Here is a 19,685-nt window from a genome sequence, read left to right on the forward strand (position 1 = left end):
GCTTTCTGTAAGAAGGCATCAAGTGGCAGTTGATGGAAAATATTCAGCCTGGAGTCCGGTTACTAGTGATATGCCAATAGGATCTGTTTTTGGGCCATTGCTGTTTGTCATTTTTATAAACTACTTGGTTGCAGGCATAAGTGGATGGGTTAGTAAGTTTGCAGATAACACAAAAGTCGGTGGAATGATGGACAGTGTGGAACAATGTTGCAGGGAGACTTGGATAAACTGCAGAATTGGGATGAGAGTTGGCAAATAGAGTTCAGTGCAGCTAAATGTGAGGTGATTCACTTTGGGAAGAATAACAGGAAGGCAGAATACTGGGTCAATGGAAAGATTCTTGGTAGTGTGAATGAGCAGAGGGATCTTGATGTCCATGTACATAGATCCTTGAAAGTTGCCACCCATGTTGATAGTTAAGATGACATACCGTGTGATAGTTTTTTTTTTGCTAGAGGGGTTGAGTTCTGGAGCTGTGATGTCCTGCTGCAACTGTACAAAACACTAGTGCGGCCTCACTTGGCATGTTGTTCCTCATTTCTGGAACTACTTGGATGAATATTCCTGCATTCTCTCATGTTTTCATATCTTGTCTGATGTGTGGTGCCCAGTACTGCACAAATACTCAGACCAAACTAGTATTCTATAATCTCCTTGCTTTAGTATTTTATTCCACTATTAAACCCTAGGGTACTGTATATTTTATTGACCATGCTCTCAGCCTGTCCTGCCACTTTCAATGACTGACAATGCACAATAAATCCATGAAACAGCCTTTGACCTCATGTTTATTCTTCTTCTTCTTAGCAACAAATGTTGGTGAATGGACCAGTGACACCTGCTTCAGCTGGATCTGGTTCTACAAAATTACAAACAGTTGGTCTTTCATCTGATGGTCATGGGGATGCAACTCCTCACACTGGTATGCCTACTGACCCTATTGGTGTCCAAGCACCAAAACATTCCCCTGTCTGTAAACCAAATAGATCTACAAATCTGGGCCTTCCACAGACTGAAACAGAAACACTCAGTTCCCACTCAGCCACTGTTGTTCCAATGACACATGGAAGCAGAGAAGCAATTGCACAGCCAAATAAATCAAGTGGTGATTGTCATGTGGCAGATTTGAATCCTACTAAAGGAGCAGAATGGCCTGGATACTGGAACCATTCCAGTCTTCATCCTCAAGATAGATTGCCAGAAGGACAGCCTAATCCTGTGTCAGTGGAGAATGTAAGTCCTGTTGTGCAGACTCATCTGACGGCAACAAACAATTCAGTGATTGAAACTAGAAGTCCTGTTAAAAATGAAACTTTACCCAACACATGTGGAATTTCTGTGCAAAACAGTGAACTGCATCCAAGTCAGCCTAATGTGCAAATGTCAGATTTTAACCTGGATAAATATCCAAACAATCCTCTTGGTCAAACTTCTCAAAGAGCACTTGTTAAAGGTAATTCATTTGAAGCCATAAACTGTTACATTAATTACATTTTATAACTAAACACTTTCTGATATGTAGTTTTTAATTCTTGCATTAACATGTACAGTTCTTTTGATCACTTGATATTTTCAGATGTGCGCTGCATCTTGTAAACCACAGCACAATGATACACTGAAATGTTAAAATGTTTAAGTCAGAGACAGGAATGACTGGCTTCAGTTGCATTCTGCTTCACCTCCCCATCTGAATTTTGTTAAGTCAGAAAGATACAAGGATGCAGTAATTCCAGAAAAGGAATAAATTGTGAGATAGTCACTCTTATGCCTTTTTACTATTGCTTACTGTTGGAATCAGCTACATGATTCTCATAGTTGAATTTTTTTTTTGTAGAAGAATACACCGGATCTCATTCTGAATAGAAGGAAGTGACTTCTAACTTTCTTGTTCAGACTTTGGAAATGAAAGGGTTCAATCTAGCAGCCACTGTAAACTTAGCATTACTTTAGCTTTAACTGTATGTTTGACAGTTGCAGTACCTAATGGAGACTTTGTTTTCTTGTTTTGAAGGCTACATGCTTTCCTAAAAAAAAAGAACTTTGAAATTAAAAAGGTTGTTGACTATCTCATCCAGAAGTGGTTCTATCACACTTAATACGCCAATTGCCAACATTCGTCAAGAAAGATTCTTTCGTTGTTTACTGTTGAAGTTGAGGATGGAGTTGGATTTACTAAAAATTAGGTATACAATGCTGCAAAGAATAGTCATAAGCATCAGGATTGGAGCATTTTAGAAACCTGCAAAAGGGTAGCCAAAATTGAGAAGGGAAAATATAGAACATGACAGTAAACTAATCAAAGATATAATCAACAAAACTCTTATTGCACGTAAAAAGGAAAGTAGCTAAAGTAAGCATTGTTCCCTCAGAGGCACAGACAGAAGAAATCATCATGGAGCGGGCATTATTAAATGCTAGGAGCATGAACAATTACATTCAGGGCAGAAATCCGAAATGCACTGCCTGAAAAGTTGCTAGAAGCAGACTGAGTAATAACTTGGCATTGGATAAATGCATGAGGGGGAGATAATTTTACAGGATTGTAGAAAAGAGCAAGGGAATGGAACTTAGTGTGGCTGAAAGTGCTAACAGTGGCATGATGAACCTCCTCTATAAGGTTCTATTTAAGTAGGTACATTGGATGGCATTTCAAACAGTGCATATGTTTTTTAACCTTATCAATGATATTGAGTCATAGACTCTAACAGCATGGAAACAGATCCTTTGGTCTACACTGACCAGATATCCCAAACTGATGAAGTCCCATTTGCCAGCATTTGGCCCATATCCTTCTAAACCCTTCCTATTCATGTACCCATCGAGATGTCTTTTAAATGCTGTAATTGTACCATCAGTGTTGGTGTGTTTAATGGTTGGGAATGTCGTAAAGTCTTATTGTATGGCCAACTTGCTGCCCAGCTGTCCCTGACTTTTATGAAATGTTGTGGGATGGGAGATGGTGCTGCACAGCCCATACCACCCTGCTCTTAGCCTCATTCCATTCCTATTTTACTGAAGACAAGGATAGGCCTGAGAGAGCCCAGCAGCATTTTTTGCTTGAGCTGGGGACAAGTGGGAAGATGTTCTTTTGTAGGTCTTCTATATTCATTTGCTACACATCCCCATACTAAGATCATATTTTCTCCCTTTATATCCCTCAACCCACAACCAGCTTACCTGTCGTTCAGCTCCAGCAATGAACTCCTTTGCCACTACTTCTGCTGTGATTGTACAGCTGCTAGCCATCTGATAAGCTGACAGCTCTGTTGTAATCCCTGAGAGATAAAAATACGACCACCAGCCTATGACAGTGGCACAGCTGTTCTTATTAGTGGGCTCTGGACAGACAGGTGCCACAGTGTTCGGAAACATTCACCCTCATTGTTTAAAGAGTCAGATTTGGAGATTTTGAACATTCATATGCAATTAATTCTCCCATAAACTGTGAGCATTGTTCAAAGGGTATGATTTTTAGGATTAGAAAACTTTGTCTAGGATATAGTAAATTTCAGTTGTTTTGCTAACTCCTTACCCACATTACTTCAGATCTTAAAAGGTTTAAAACTACAGAGGAGAGAGTCTACTTTTATTAGATGTAGGGCAAATTACAGGTGCACACAAATGTTATGAATTATACGGCACAGCTTTTGTTTTAGTTCAGTTGGCTGAAAGATTTAAATTTTGCATTCACAGCAACATCTTTTCTTCCTTTGCTGGAATTGGGTGGAGTAAATTTGACATCCTGGATTAAGCAAAATTAACCTTGTTTCTAATTCTTTTGCATTTTAAATCCCTACAGGTGCACATCTAGACCAAACTGCCAATAGTGATTTGTTTTCTACAGATCAGCATCATTTGGTGAACAGAGAGCCTATTTCTAATAAAGTAACCCCTCTAAATGCCTCAGCAGCTAATCTACTTCAGCAAGACACTACAGGAAAGAGCACAGAATCAGAGAGACTTGGTGGAATTTTAGCACTTAAGAAACAGAAATTATTTCAAAGCAATGAAATTGGAGAAAAAGACTCTGAAGGATGCAAATTGAGGGAGGGACAAAATTTGTCAAATAGTTTAACCACTAGTGAAAAGCAGAGCATGAGAAATCCCAAATCAACAGAAAATCTGAGACTAAAATTAACAAACAATGCAGAAACGCATTCAAATCTGACTAATTGTAGTGGAGGAACTATTGGCACTGTTCAACATAGAAACCCTGCAGTGCTTGTTGCTCATCCTGACACAAGGCATCAATTTGGACCAGTGCCAGCTTACATGCGCTATGTGGGATGTAATTCCGAGAACCTGGCCTCAGCTCATTCCTTTGTCCAGCATGCTCCTCATCTTATGGTGGTTCATCCAATGCAAGGCCAGAGCTCTCATTTGTACCAGCATCCGATGGAGCAGCAACTCTCCTCTCACTTGAACAACATTGGCTATCATGCGCAGCAACCGATTCAGACCACTGTAATGCCTGATCGGAGTTACCTTGCAGGGCAACCTGGTTTATACAACCAGTCACCACTCTTATTCTTAAGTGACGACAGTGGGCAGTCACAAGCAATTCTGAGGGAAAGAACTGATATATATTCTGAGCACCGAATACCAGAAAGAGATGAATGCAACCCTGTGCATGAAGCTTCAATACAAAAGCAGAAAAATGAAGCATCAGAGAGAAATGTCGTGGCTTCCAAGATTGAAAGCAATGGGGAAGTTAGTACACATGGTAGACTGCAAGACTATTTAGATTTTGAAAACCAAACTGTAACTAAAAGGCAAAAGGTTATTCATTCAGTTTCTGCAGCTTATAATACTAGTCAAATATCCAGTGGAATTTATTCACATGAAATTCCACACCCTGCACTTTATGCTCATGCACCATCTCATAATGTACAGAGACTGCCTTATGGCCAGACATATAATCCACAATTACTGCGTGTACGTTCAGTAATAACATCAACATCCAACCATGTGATACCCCATCAAGTGATGAATCAAGGTCCTTTTGGAATGCAATTACTTAGTCATTCAGACATGAAACCAAGCCCTTACCCTGGAACTGTAATTGTACAAAGACCGCCATTCAATACGAGTGGAGATCTCTACATGATAAGAAAGTGAGTATAATTTATGATTTCTTTGACCCATAAAAGTAAGCATTATTACAATGTAACTTTACAAACTAATGGTTAGATCACATGTGGAATAATGAGTTCTGAGCATCAAATCTGAGGGACAATACTAAGAGCTAGGAAGATGCCTTGGAGGGCATTTGCCAAGTGTGATTAGACTCCAAGGGTTAAATTGCGAGAGATTATGCAAACTAGGATTGTACTTTTTGGAACCGAGATCATTTTGAATTATTTCGTCAACATTTTCAGGATATTAATAGGACAAGGTAGATAATCTGTTTCTGCTGGTTAGAGAGCCTAGAACTGGTGTGCAGATTGACAGTTAGGGCAATGAATGAAATTAGGCATCGCTTCAGTATGCCAGTGGTAGTAATGCTAGATCAGTTACTGAATTAAAAAATGAAATTAGTAGATGTTTTTGTTCACCAGTGTAACTAAGAGTTTTGGAAAGTAGAGGAGGAGGATTAGGCCATTTGGCATTTCGAGGCCATTCCATTATTCAGTAAAGCCGTAGCCAATCCGGTCGTAGGCTCAGCTTCACTTTACAGTCTGCACTTCCAGCCTTTGACTCCTTACCAAAAATCCATCTAACTCAGCCTCAAATAAATGTAAAGACCCAGCCTACCTTAAAAACTGCCTTCTGGGAAAGGTAGTGCCGCACTCAAAAAAAAACACTTGGTGATTTTTTTTTTAAAATCCTCATCTCTATTTTAAAAAAGATCTCTTATTCTTAAACTCTGTTCCTAGATTTAGTTTCTCCACTTAAGGAATATTGTTTCGGAAATCCCCAGTCTAGCCTCCTCAAATCTTGTATTCTTCAATAACATTGCCTGTCATTCATGTAAGGCCTAACCTGTTCAGCCTCTCTTCGTAAGATAAACCATTCATCCCAGGAGTGAATCCAGTGAATCTTCTCTGAACTATTTCTAAAACAAATATAGACTTTTCAAATAAGACCAAAACTACGCATTATTCCAGAAGTGGTCTCAACAATATTTTGTGCAGCTGCAATAAAGCCTTTCCTACTTTAATTTTCCATTATCCTTGTAATAAACAAGAACCTTCCAATTGCTATTCTAATCGCTTGCTGTATCAGCCAACTAACTCGTACTAAAATGTCTAGAATCTACTGTACTATTGAGTTTTATAATCTCTCTATTTAAATAGTTGTCTCCAAGTCAAAATTAGATCACAGATCAGGCATTATCTCATTGAATGGCAGAGCAAGGTCAAGGAACAAAATGGCTTACTTCATTCTTAAGTCCAAAAAATAATTTCTTGAAGGTCAATTTTTTTTTGTTGGTAGTTCTGAAGGTCTGCCAAGATCAGTAGATTTAGTCTTGCTGGCATGACATCACAGTTTCAAAAAGATTGAAAGAATCTCAATTTCTATCATTGTCTAACACTCCATTTCTTGTGTGCCTTGTTGCTGTGACCTAACATTGAACTAGTTTGTATGGGGAAGGGAATCTTAACAGGGAATTCTGATAAAAACAAAAGCTGGTTATGACAGCAGGTAGAGAAACTGTAATTTAAGTTGGGAAACAGAAGGAACAAAACCTATAATAAACAAGGATCGAATGACAGAATAATATTTAAGACAGAATTCTATCTGAATGTACACAACATTTGCAGTGCGATAGATAATTTGGTGTTAATAAAAGGGTGTGATTTAAATGCCTTTATGGAGATGTGGCTGCAAGGCTGACCAAGACTGGGGACTGAATATTAAAGAACACTTGACATTTATCATGGATAAGCATAAAGAAGTGGGTTAGTGCATCACAAGGGATAGAGTCAGTATAATAATGCGAGAGGATCTGCAATTGAAAGGAAAGAATGTAGAAGCTGTTTGAATAGAGCCAAGAAACAGCAAATGGCAGGAATCATTGGTAAGAGTAATTTATAGGCTTCCAAACAGTACTGATAATGTAGGATACCATAAAATCAGGAATTAAGATGCACATATAGCAAGGGGAATGCAGTAATCATGGGTAACTTCAACCTACATATAGACTGGGTAAATCTGTGACCATCAATGTTGTGAAGGAAGATCATTTTCTGCAGCAATATGTTGAACCAACTGGGGAGCAGCCTCTTTTTACCTTTGTTCATAAGTTGCTAAAAGCTAGCGTACAAGTATAGTAGGCAGTTTGGGAGGAAATGGCCTAGTGATATTATCACTCAGTTATTAATCCAGAAACCCAGCCTTATGTTCTGGGGACCTGGGTTCGAATCCCACCACAGCAGATGTTGGAATTTGAATTCAATTTAAAAAAATTGGAACTTAAGGGCTGACTGATGACCGTGAAACCATTGTCAATTGTCAGAAAAACCTATATGGTTCACTAATGTCTTTTAGGGAAGTAAATCTGCCATCCTTACCTGGTCTGGCCTATGTGTGAATCCAGAGCCACAGCAATGTGGTTGACTCTTAACTGCCCTCTGAAATGGCCGGGCAAGCCTCTCAGTTGTGTCAATCGCTAGAAAGTCACAACAAAGAAATGAAACCGGATGGACCACTGGGCATCGCCCTTGGAACTGAAAAGACAATGGCAAAAACACAAAACCCTATTGATCATGCAAAGTCCTCTTTAGCATCATCTGTGGGCTCGTGCCAAAATTGGGAGAGCTGTCTTTCAGACTCGTCAAGCAACAGCCTGACGTAGTCATTCTTACGGAATCACCTCACAGATAACACCCTGGTCACCACCATTACCACCTATGTCAAGGACTCCCAGGGCAACTCCCTCCTGACTGTATACCACTGTGCCACCACTCTGTTGTGCCTGTCCTGCGGGGGAACAGGACATATGCAGATTACCATGTACTCTTGGTTACCAAGTACTGTTGTCCTCCTGTGGATGAATCAGTACTCCTCCATATTTGAAGAACACTTGGAGGAAGCACTGAGGGTGGCAAGGGCACAAAACGTACTCTCGGTGGACAGTTTCAATGTCCATCACCAAGAGTGGCTCAGCAGCAGCAATACTGATCGAAGTGGTCAGGTACTAAAAGATATAATTGCTAGACTAGGTCTTCAGCAGATGGTGAAGGAATCAAAAGGGAAGAAACCTAATATTTACTTGACCTAATATTTACTGATCTGCCAGCTGCAGAACGTCCATGACAGTATCAGTAAAAGTAACCACTGCCTTGTCCTTGTGAAGACGAGGTGCCGGCCTTCACATTGAGAATAACCTCCATCATGTTGTATGGCATTATCACCATGATAAATGTGACAGACTTCGAACTGATCTAGCAGCTCAAGACTGGGCATCCATGAGGCGAAATGAGCCATCAACAGCAGCAGATCTGTACTCCAGCACAATCTGCAACCTCATGGTTTAGCACATCCCCCACTCAGGAGAAAGTGAGGACTGCAAATGCTGGGGATCAGAGCCGAGTGTGTGGTGCTGGAAAAACATAGCAGATCAAGCAGCATCCACGGAGCAAGAGAATTGACATTTCGGGCATAAGCCCTTCATCAGGAATGAAGGATTCCTGATGAAGGGCTTACGCCCAAAACATCAATTTTCCTGCTCCTTGAATGCTGCCTGACCTGCTATGCTTTTCCAGCACCACACTCTTGACTCATTCCCCACTCAACTATCACCATCAAGCCAGGGGATCAACCCTGGTTCATTGGAGAGTGCAGGAGGGCATGCCAGGAGCAGCATCAGGCATACCTAAAAATCAGGTGTTAATCTGGTGAAGCTACCAAACAGGACTACTTATGTGCCAAATGGCATAAACAGCAAGTGATAGACAGAGCTAAGCAATCCCACAGCCAATGGATCAGATCTAAGCTTTGCAGTCCTTCCACATCCCGTCATGGATGGTGGTAGTCAATTAAACAACTCGCTGGACGAGAGTATCCTCATCCTCAGTAATGGAGGTGCCCAGCACATCAGTGCAAAAAATATGTCTGATGCATTCGCAACAGTCTTCAGTCAGAAGTGCCGAGTGGATGATCCATCTCTGGCTCTTCCAGTGGTCCCCAGCATCACAGATACCAGTCTCCAACTAATTCGATTCACTCTACGCGATATCATGAAACAGCTGGAGGCACTGGATACTGCAATAGCTCTGATAACATTCTGGCAATATGACTGAAGATGTGTGCTTCAGAACTTGTCACTCCCCTAGCCAAGTTCTTCCAGTATAGTTACAACACTGGCATCTACCCAATAATGTGGATATTGCCCAGGTATGTTCTGTACACAAAAAAGCAGGACAAATCGAACCTGTCCAATTACAGCCCAATCAGTCTAGTCTCCATCATCAATAAAGTGATGGGTGGGGTCATCAACAGTGCTATCAAGCAGAACCTACTCGGCAGCAACCTACTCAATGGCGCCCAGTCTGAGTTTTGCCAGGGTCATTCAGCTCCTGATCTCCTTACAGCCTTGGTTCAAACATGGACAAAAGAGCTGTATTCCAGAGGTTAGGTGAGAGTGTCAGTCCTTGATATCAAGGCAGTATTTGACCAAGTTATGTAACAAGGAGCTCTGGCAAAACTGGAATCAATGGGTATCTGGGACAAACTAGTTAGAGTCATACCTGGCACAAAGGAAGATGGTTGTGGTTGTGGAAGGTCAGTCCTCTGTTCCAGAACACCTCTGCAGGAGTTCCTCACTATTGCCCTAAGCCCAACAATCTTCAGCTGCTTCATCAATGACCATCCCTCTTTCGTAAGGCTAGATGTGCAGCCCTCCACTCCCTCTGCTTCAATCCCAACCTCACCATCAAACCAGCGAATAAAGGGGGTGCAATGGTAGTTTGGCGCATTGACCTCTACACCACTGAAGCCAGACACCAACTCAAAAACATGTCCTCCTACACCCCCCTCGACCAAGACCTCACCGCCCAGCCCCCCCCCCCCCCCCCAATCACCAAACCATCATCTTCCAGACCATACAACCTCATCACCTCAGGAGATCTCCCACCCCCAGCTTCCAACCTCCTAGTCTGGGAACCCTGCACCATCTGATTCTACCTCCATCCCGAGATCCACAAGCCTGACCACCCCAGCCGACCCATTGTCCCAGCATGCTCCTGCCCCACTGAACTCATCTACACCTACCTTGATACTGTCCTTTCCCCCGGTCCAGGAACTCCCCACATACGTTTGAGACACCACCCACGCCCTCCATCTCCTCCAAGACTTCCGTTTCCCCAGCCCCCAATGCCTCATCTTCACCATGGACATCCAGTTCCCTCTACACCTCCATTCACTATGACCAGGGCGACCAGGGCCTCCAAGCCCTCCGTTTCTTCCTCACCCGACGTCCCCAACAGTACCCTTCCACTGACACACACATTCATTTGGCTGAACTGGTCCTTACCCTCAACAAATTCTCCTTCGAATCCTCCAGACCAAAGGGGTAACCATGGGCACCCATATAGGCCCCAGCTATGCCTGTCTCTTTGTCGGCTACCTAGAATAATCCATCTTCCGTAGTTACACTGGCACCACTCCCACCTCTTCCTCCACTACACTGATGATTGCGAGGACCTTGAGCAGTTCATCAACTTCAACACATTCCACCCTGACCTTAAATTCACCTGGACCATCTCTGACACCTTCACTGACCTCGCAATCTCCATTCATGATGACTGACTTGACACTGATATTTTTTACAAACGCACCAACTCCCACAGCTACCTGGATTACACCTCATCCCACCCTACCTCCTGCAAAAATGCCATCCTGTATTCCCAATTCCTCCTCCATATCTGCTCCCAGGAGGACCAGTTCCACCACAGAACACACCAGATGGCCTCCTTTAGAGACCGCAGATTCCCTTCCCTCATTGTTGAAGATGCCCTCCAACGCATCTCATCCACATCCTGCACCCTCCCCTGCCACCATAGGAATTGCAAAACCTGTGCCCATACCTCCTCCCTCACCTCCATCCAAGGCCCCAAAGGAGCCGTCCACGTCCATCAAAGTTTCACCTGCACATCCACCAATGTCATTTACTGTATCCGTTGCTCCCAAAGTGGTCTCCTCTACATTGGGGAGACTGGATGCCGCCTCGTGAGTGCTTCAGGGAACATCTCCAGGACACCCCGCACCAATCAACCCCCCCCCCCCCGCTCGCCCCCGATGCTGCCTGACCTACTGTGCTTTTCCTCCACCACTCTAATCTAGACTCTGATTTCCAGCATCTGCAGTCCTCACTTTTACCTAGAAGTGGGGTGTTCGCTGATGATTGCACGGTGTTCAGCACCTCTTGTGACTCCTCAGACATTGAAGTAGTCCATGCTCAAATACAACAAGATCTGAACAATATCCAGGCTTGGGCCGACAAGTGGCAAGTAACATTCGCGCCATACAAATGTCAGACAATGATCATCACCAATAAGAGACACTCTAACCCACCACCCCTTGACATTCAATGGTATTAATCCTTCACTGTTAAATTCTTGGGGTTAACATTGACCAGAAACTGAACCGGACTCACTATGTAAACACAGTGGTTACAAGAGCAGGTCAGAGACTAGGGATATTGCAGCGAGTAACTCACCACCTGACACCCCAGAGTCTCTCCATCATGTACAAGGCGCATGTCAGGATTGTGATGGAATACTCCCCACTTAGCTGGATTGATGCAGCTCCATTACAAAGCAACCCAGTTAATTGGTACCACGTCTACAAACATTCGATCCTTCTACCACTGGCGCTCAGTACACACTTCTGCTACTATCTACAAGTTGCACTGCAGAAATTCTCCAACCATCCTGAAATAGTACCATCCAAACCCATGACCACTTCTATCTGGAAGGACAAGAGCAACAGGTATTTGGGGACACCACCACCTGCAAGTTCCCCTCCAAACCACTCACCCCCCTGACTTGGAAATATATCACCGTTCCTTCACAGTAATTGGGTCAAAAATCCTGAAATTCCCTCCCTACCGGCATTGTGGGTTAACCCACAACAGTAGACTGCAGCGATTCAAGAAGGTAGCTCACCACCTCAAGGGCACATAGGGATGGGTTATCAATGTTGGCCAGCCAGCGACATCCAAGTCCCACAAATGAATTTTTTAAAACATGTGTATAGCATTGGTGAACAATTATGCAGTTCTGGTCCCCTGCCTGAGGAAGGATATAGAGAATGCCACGAAAGTTGACCAGAACCATGTCTGGGGTAGTGGGACTATTCTGTGAGAGATTGCAGAAACTGGGCCTTTATTCTTTGTTCAGACAAATAAAAGAAGAAATCATTGATAGATGCAGTAAGCATGTTTTCCCTTGTTACGAGGTCTAAACCAGGGGGGACAGTCTCTGAATAAAAGGCAAGCCTTTTCAGGCATACAATGAGGATGGTGAATCTTTGGAATCCTTATGACCACAAGACAGAGGAGCAGAATTAGGCCATTTGGCTCATTAATTCTGCTCTACTATTCAATCAAAGCTGATTTGTTTCTCAACTCCATTTTCTTGCCTTCTCCCTGATCAGACCAAAGAGGGCTATGGAAGATCTGTCACTAAGTATGTTCAAGGCAGAGACTGATAGATTTCTTACCACTACTGGTAACAGTAAGTTGTGGGGGGGGGGGGGGGGAGAATGGTGGTGGTGGTGCCCTTAGGGGGATAGGAGGAGAGTCAATTGGCCTCTATTTGCACTGTTGGGATTTTATGATTCTGAGTTCCTAACATTCTGTAAGAGACTTTGTTTGTTTACAGTTGAAGTTTAAAGAAAATTGTGATTTTAAACTCACCCAAATTTGCCTAATATACAATATAAAGGTTCTTCTGGATTGGCATTATCACATACCATGAGAGCTCTTGTTCTCTTTATTAGATAAATACAGAAGGTTTTAATTTAATTGAAGAAAATGACTGGACAATCTATTTTTAAATCATTCAGAAGGTTTTGGTGATGATATGTTAAAGATCATTCAGAGCCTGAGTTGCAATAGCACCATGCACTTTTGTTGTTGTCTGGAACTATGAATAGTGATAGTAGAGTCTCCAACCTTATTTCCATTTTGCAAATCATAAAATACTTATGATTTTACTGTCTGTCATTGGGCAATGTGTTTGAAAGACTTTCATAGGTTGATTCCCAACTGTTTTGACCGTGTTATGAATACACCTTTTTTGGTCATTGAACCCTGGGGAGGAACTCAGACGTGGAGCTTTTGATTAAGTAGGGGCACTACTCAATGTGCCACGATACCTCAATATCTATTTTTCAGTATTCAGTACATTTCTCTCAAGTTTTTTTGTTGTGAGACGTGGGTGTTACTGGCTGGCCAGCATTTATTGCCCATCCCCAGTTGCCCTTGACAAGGTAATGAGCTGCCTTCTTAAACCGCTGTAGTCCATCTCCTATGTGTTGACCCACAGTGCCATGAGGGAAGGAATTCCATGGGTTTTTTCCCAGTGACAGCAAAAAAACAGATGTATTTCCAAGTCAGAATGATGAGTGGCTTGGAGGGGAACTTTCAGATAGTGCTGTCTTCATTTATCTGTTGCCCTTGTCCTTCTAGATGGAAATGGGTTTGGAAGGTGCTACCTGAGTGAGTTCGTCTTGAGATTTTTTTAATGTCATTCAGCCATTCACAGACACTAAGCACTGAGGATGTACCTTGCCCCTCAGCTGTCCTAACTCTCTCTAGAAACAACACCTGATTGCAACTTAAGCATATCTTGGAGATGGCACTGTCAGTATGTTAGGGCCCTATGTCCTACATTGTACCAGGTTAACATTTGAAAAGTAACATTGACATTTTCACTATTTGTGATGTAAGGGGTATGATTTATCTATTTTTGAACTAGTGGCATGTAGATTTGTTCTGTGTTCTGAAGGCATTCAGTGATCAACTTGTAAGTATGTCTGTCGCCATGGTGACTTCATTTCAAAGAATATGAGAAAGACTTCCTGGCGAATCATGGGGTTTCGTTTATATTGGGAGAGTTTTAGAGTGCATAGCATAAATAGTATAGTGCATTAGATGCTCATAAGATTCTGGAATGTTTGGGGGTGGTGGGAGAGGGAGAAACAAAAGCTTTGGAGTTTTAGTAATCAGCTGGAGAGGGTTTAGAAAAGATTTACCAGGATGTTGCCAAGACTGGAGGGTTTCAGTCATAAGGAGAGGCTGAATTGGCTGGGACTTTTTTTCACTGAAGCGTAGGAGGTTGATGGGTGAGCTTTGTAGAGGTTTATAAAATCATGAAGGACATAGGTAAGGTGAATAGCCAAGTCTTTTCCCTAGGGTGGGGAAGTTCAAAGCAAGTGGGCATATTTTGAAGGTGAGAGGCGAAAGATTTAAAATGGTCTTGAGGGGCAACCTTTTTCCCCACACAGGGTGGTTCATATGTGGAATGAACTGCCAGAGGAAACAGATGTAAGTACAGTTACAACATGTAAAAAATATTTGGATAGGTACATGAATAAGAGTTTTAGAGAGATGTAGGTCAAGTGTAGGCAAATAGGATTAGTTTAGGTAAAAAAACAAAAGAAATGTGGATGCTGTAAATCAAAGACAGAAATAGAAATTGCTGAAAAAGTTAAGCAAGTCTGGTAATATCTGTGGAGAGAAATCAAAATTAAACTTTCAGGTCGAGTAACCCTTCATCGGAACAGTTCTGAGGAAGGGACACTTGACCCAAGATGTTAACTCTGATTTCTCTCCACAGATGCTGCCCAGACCTGGTGAGCTTTTCCAGCAATTTCTGTTTTTGCTTCGGACCAGTTTAGTTTGGGGAAACCTGGTTGACTGAAATGTGTGTTTCCATGCTGTATGACTAAGCCTTGGCTGAAGCTGTGTGCAGAATTGTTCCTGAGAAAGGAGTTTAGTGTAAGGATTCCAGACTAGATGTGTGTGGTTAAAATTTGAAGAATTATTTTGAAAATTAGAAAGTCTGAGCTCAGTTGTATGAAGGCTCTAGAAAAAGGCTATCATATTCTCAAGGCAGGGCATTGAAGTCACAGTTAAAATTCAGTCCTGTAGATATGAATTAGAAGCAAATCCTCTCTGGTGTGGGTACTGTAAAGGAGGGTCTTTGGATTGTGTTCTACAGTGTATATTGAAATCTTTAAATTTGTGTTCTATGTAAGTATTTTGGTTCACTGTCTTTATTTCTTTTCATAATAAACTGCTGTTTCATTATTAAAACAAAACCTGCAGCATTTTGTGTGCTTGTTTCAGTGAGATACCACGTTTCTGAAAAAAACATCTATCAAGCCGCATTTCAGTCTGGGACCTGACTTGTCCATTAATAACATCAGTTGGGATTATAACTCATTTAAACTCCAGTTCATTGTGTTGAGTAAATAATCATGTCCAGGTATAGTTTAATATGATATGCTGAATTGGCGACTTTCCCCTGTAAGGTAGTGTAAATGAAGGAACGAAGTTGATTGAGCCCTTCAGCTGTAACCTGGCTTCTCAACCTGTGCTGTACAAAGTTTACATCTCTGGGAGCAGTGAAATTTTATATGTTAACTTTGTCGTAGTCTTTTATTAATTCTGCTCAGAAGATCATTTAATTACCAATTAATTCAAATGGAATGATTTTCATAAAGCAGCAAAGACAGGGGATTTTTCTTGCACCATTTACAATTTGAATTAACAAATTCTTCAAAATGAAAGGAATTAATTTGTATTGGCTTATACAAACACCTAAATATTTAAAAAGTAAACACTTATCATGAGCCTGTAACTTATCCAGTATCTTGTTTTATATATAGTGACATCTGATTGTCATACAAAGTGGATGTTTGTACAGGTATTCCAATTCAAGGAGTTTGTAATAAAACAGTTACAGTTGCTTGGAAGCTTGTAGGTAGAAATTATTAGCTTTTCCTTTCATTTTAATTCTAATTTTTTCTATGCGACCCAACAATTTGACAGTTGCAGATTCAGCTAAGGTACACTAATGTTATTTAAATTTAATTTGGATTTTTGGAGGAGAAATATTTTACTATACTTCTCAAAAGTGGAATAGTTATGATGTAAATTCATTAATGTTTAAAAATTAAGTATTAATATTTGCCAGTTTAATTAGTTGTAGACATGAGCAAATACACCTCTGAATACTGAAATTACAAGGCAAGAGGAGTATAACGGTGCCTGTGTGGTGCTAGTTTTTCAATTAGCTTTATTGTAATACTGTGTGCCTGCTTTTTTTTCCTCCTATCCATTTTAAGTATAACTGGAGTTAAATATAACTCAAGGTGTAAGCTTAAAATTGTGTTTTATATATATATAAAAATTTCCAGTCGAGAGTGTGGTGCTGGAAAAGCATAGCAGGTCTGGCAGCATCTGAGGAGCAGCAGAATCGACATTTCGGGCAAAAGCTCTTCATCAGGAAGGGCTTTTGCCCAAAACGTTGATCCTCCTGCTGCTCAGATGCTGCCTGACCTGCTGTACTTTTCCAGCCCCACACACTTGACTCTTATCTGCAGTCCTCCTCACTTTTGCCTATATAAGTTTTCATTCTAGTGCAGTTTGTAAAGATGTTGAAAAACAATAGAAACAAAGGTATTCTACTATTTGTTTAGCCTGCTGCCTGATTATCCAGTTCTCAAACATATGGGGAGAAGGGATCCTGATACAATGCCACAACCTCAAGATAAGACAACACCCACCCCTTGTATGAACCAGGTATGTTTCTAATCTTTCATGCAGAGAAACACTTCTGAATATTTTTGACATTCAATGCAGCAACAGATCATTCACTCATCAAATCTGTGCCAGTGTGTTTCTCCATAAAAGACACTTAATTTTAATTCCAGATCAGTAAACTTTAATCTCAGATCAGCTTGACACAGTGGGATAACTCACTTTTCAGTCAAAAGGTAGTGAATTTAAGTCCCACTACCAAAGTTGACGACAATCAAAACTGAAGTCTGGTTGAAGACTAAGTACTGCCTTCCAGTGGTGATGTATTTGAGTGAGACTTTAAACCTTGATCTTGTTTGCTGTTCAGCTGGAAGAAAGGGATCCCATGACAATATACTTTTTTAATGGGAAATTCTGCTGTTTGGGACAACATTTATCTCTCCATTCGCATATTCAAAGTGGATTGACCTTTTTGCAAAGGTAGTTGCCTCTCTTGCCTGCATAAGTGATGACATATTTTTCAGTAGTTCATTAACTATGAAACCCCATTGACCATTCCACTGATTTGAAAAATGAAAGGCAATCTTCCTTAATTAAAAAAAGAATAATCAATATATCAATGTAGCTTGCAGTGATGTCATGAAGTCCTGTTATTTCACAGTTGTGAGATCTTTTTCTTAATTTCTGCATACAATAGCATAACATGTCTGAATAGGTAAACAGTGAGCCTGTAGCTGAGCTTTAGTCACGCATTGAGTCCTATTGCAGCAGTAAGCTCTGAGGAGAGAAAGAAGAAACTTCTAACTCTTAATTGCATGGTCAGTTAGCTGCAGCACTGTTGATGGAGCAAATGGTCTTCATGTAATATATAGATCAATGGATGGGGTGAATAACTTGCAAGAAAACGAGTTTTCAAATCACTTAAAATATTTGAGTTGTCAGAATAACCTATGAATTTTAATACCATTAATAAGTTAAAAGAGTAGAGAAAACCATGAAACCCATGAAATACTTATTTTGTTAGGTTGCAACAAATATTTTACAATAACCAGAGTTGGAATGGTTTATCAGCCCCTTGCATTTCTTCAACGTCACTTGCAGCTAGTCTGATTTCATGTTTCTATTTTTTAACTGAATTTGGAGGAATGTATGAGCAGCTTGGAATGATGGCTATTGAGTTCACTTATTTGTCCAGAATGTCTAGCCTCCAGTCAGAGTCAGCAACCCAATCCCTGATCCATCCAAAACTCACTGTACTGTTGTTCACATAAATATAATGCGAGTGAAGAAGTTTGACAGAGACAATACTTAGAGCAGTGTCATCCCAACTTACTGATACTATTTAAAAAGAGTTGATCTATACTAACATTGTGGGGTGGGGGGTATGGGGTGCAGGTAAGGTTGTTCAGATTGAAAATGTCAACTCAGTAGCAACTACGGTATGCAAATAGATTTGCAGATCCTCAAACATCCCAATGCCCCAGAACCTGCAACTGGTTACTCTCTAGCTACAGCGTGAGTCTTGTATAATAAATTGCACAACATTAGTGATATCTGAAGCTATAATAAATTTAGGTTGTAGCACCACCTGCTGATGCATTGTTTTCAGAACCTGAGCTTGCTCACTGACTTGATATACAATATATATTTTAACTAAACTTTCTACCCAGGTCACTTGATAAAAGTAGATATATAATATAAAAATGCCTCTGCGTAAATAGATTTTGACACTGAAATGTTCTGAGCATTCTGTTACTGTTAAGTGGCATTAATTTTTTTGATAATTTTTGCTTGTATTTAAAAATAAGTATGATATCCATAAAGTACATCTAATGCATTTTTTAAAAACCCTATCCCCATCCTCTTTCCGCAGCCCTGAACAAATACTTTGACGCAGCAAGTGAATGTGGCTCAGGAAACTCATTTTAAGCACTGAAAATACTGTTGTAGTATTACAGCTGACTTAACTGTGAATTGTAGCCAAGGACCATTTCTGTAGTTGAAGCTTAAACTCAGGTTTATAATGTGAATAGAGAATTTTCCATAATAAGAATTTGAAATAAAGTTGTTTGTTACACATTTATTTTGACCTGAAAATGTTTTGTAAACTGCCTTAAAGAGTATGTAAATTGTATATAAAGTTTGCATCACCTTGCTTTCAAATTTGAGAAAATCATAACAGAAAAGAAAATAAGTTTTAATTTATTAATTGTATATGCTGTTCATTCCAACGATTATAGGTATCGTTGCCACTAGAAAGCAAAATGAGGATAAAGGTGTGTTTGAACACTTCGTGACATTGGCAAACAGCTGCTAAACTGTGACATTAGGTTTTTTTCCTTGCGTTTACTTTTTAAGTATATGGATTCAAAATGGTTTACAATTAGTGTTGTACTCAATGTACTTTATTACCTTGTAAGCTGTGAAGCTGCATTTGGAATGCTTTTTGCAGAACAGACCTTTTGAAAAGGTGGCCTTTCATTCTCAATTTGCCTAGCTAGGAATATTAATTAATTGTAGGGGTATATGAATTCTATTTTGTTATTTATGTATTAAATGTTTTAAAAAATCTGAGGAAAACACACGGCTAATGTAAAAAAAAGAATGTTTTTGCAAATTTTAGAGTACTGCTGTCTGTCTGTGTACCAGCTGCACTGTTTATATAGCTCTTCTCAGGAATAAATAAAACTATTTGTGTATTCCACCTGTCATATGATATGGATTTTAAACACCACCTTATCATTTATTATAAATAACTGAGGTATGAGTTATTTGAGGAAAATATTCTACACTATTTCAAAAGATTTGCAGTTTGAGACAACAACCAGACATTTACTGTAGATCACGAGGCTGTGGAAACAGCAAGGTACATTTGAGAAAGCTATGTGTCCTATCATAATTTTCTGTCCTATGCGTGGATATTAGTAAGCACCGTGCACTTCATTTTCGCTAAGTATCCTCACTTCATGTG

At 40.6% G+C, this 19,685-nt stretch overlaps 1 protein-coding gene across 5 annotated transcripts in view; it reads left to right on the forward strand.

Moving 5' to 3' along the window:
- Positions 1-19,418, forward strand: part of LOC140493766 (chromatin remodeling regulator CECR2-like) — an 87,605-nt gene extending 68,187 nt beyond the window's left edge. For 3 of the 5 annotated variants that reach the window (XM_072592619.1, XM_072592620.1, XM_072592621.1), the window contains 4 exons: positions 808-1,453; positions 3,800-5,114; positions 16,654-16,756; positions 18,588-19,418. In XM_072592619.1, coding sequence (XP_072448720.1) covers positions 808-1,453; positions 3,800-5,114; positions 16,654-16,756; positions 18,588-18,593 — 2,070 coding nt within the window. In that variant the 3' untranslated portion in view covers positions 18,594-19,418. Of the gene's footprint in view, positions 1-807; positions 1,454-3,799; positions 5,115-16,653; positions 16,757-18,587 lie in introns of those variants that run through there. The other 2 variants (XM_072592622.1, XM_072592623.1) reach the window with 2 other exon arrangements.
- Positions 19,419-19,685: the final 267 nt, after the last annotated feature.

The sequence above is a fragment of the Chiloscyllium punctatum genome, chromosome 22 (genome assembly GCF_047496795.1).
Source record: "Chiloscyllium punctatum isolate Juve2018m chromosome 22, sChiPun1.3, whole genome shotgun sequence".
Taxonomy (NCBI): Eukaryota; Metazoa; Chordata; class Chondrichthyes; order Orectolobiformes; family Hemiscylliidae; genus Chiloscyllium; species Chiloscyllium punctatum.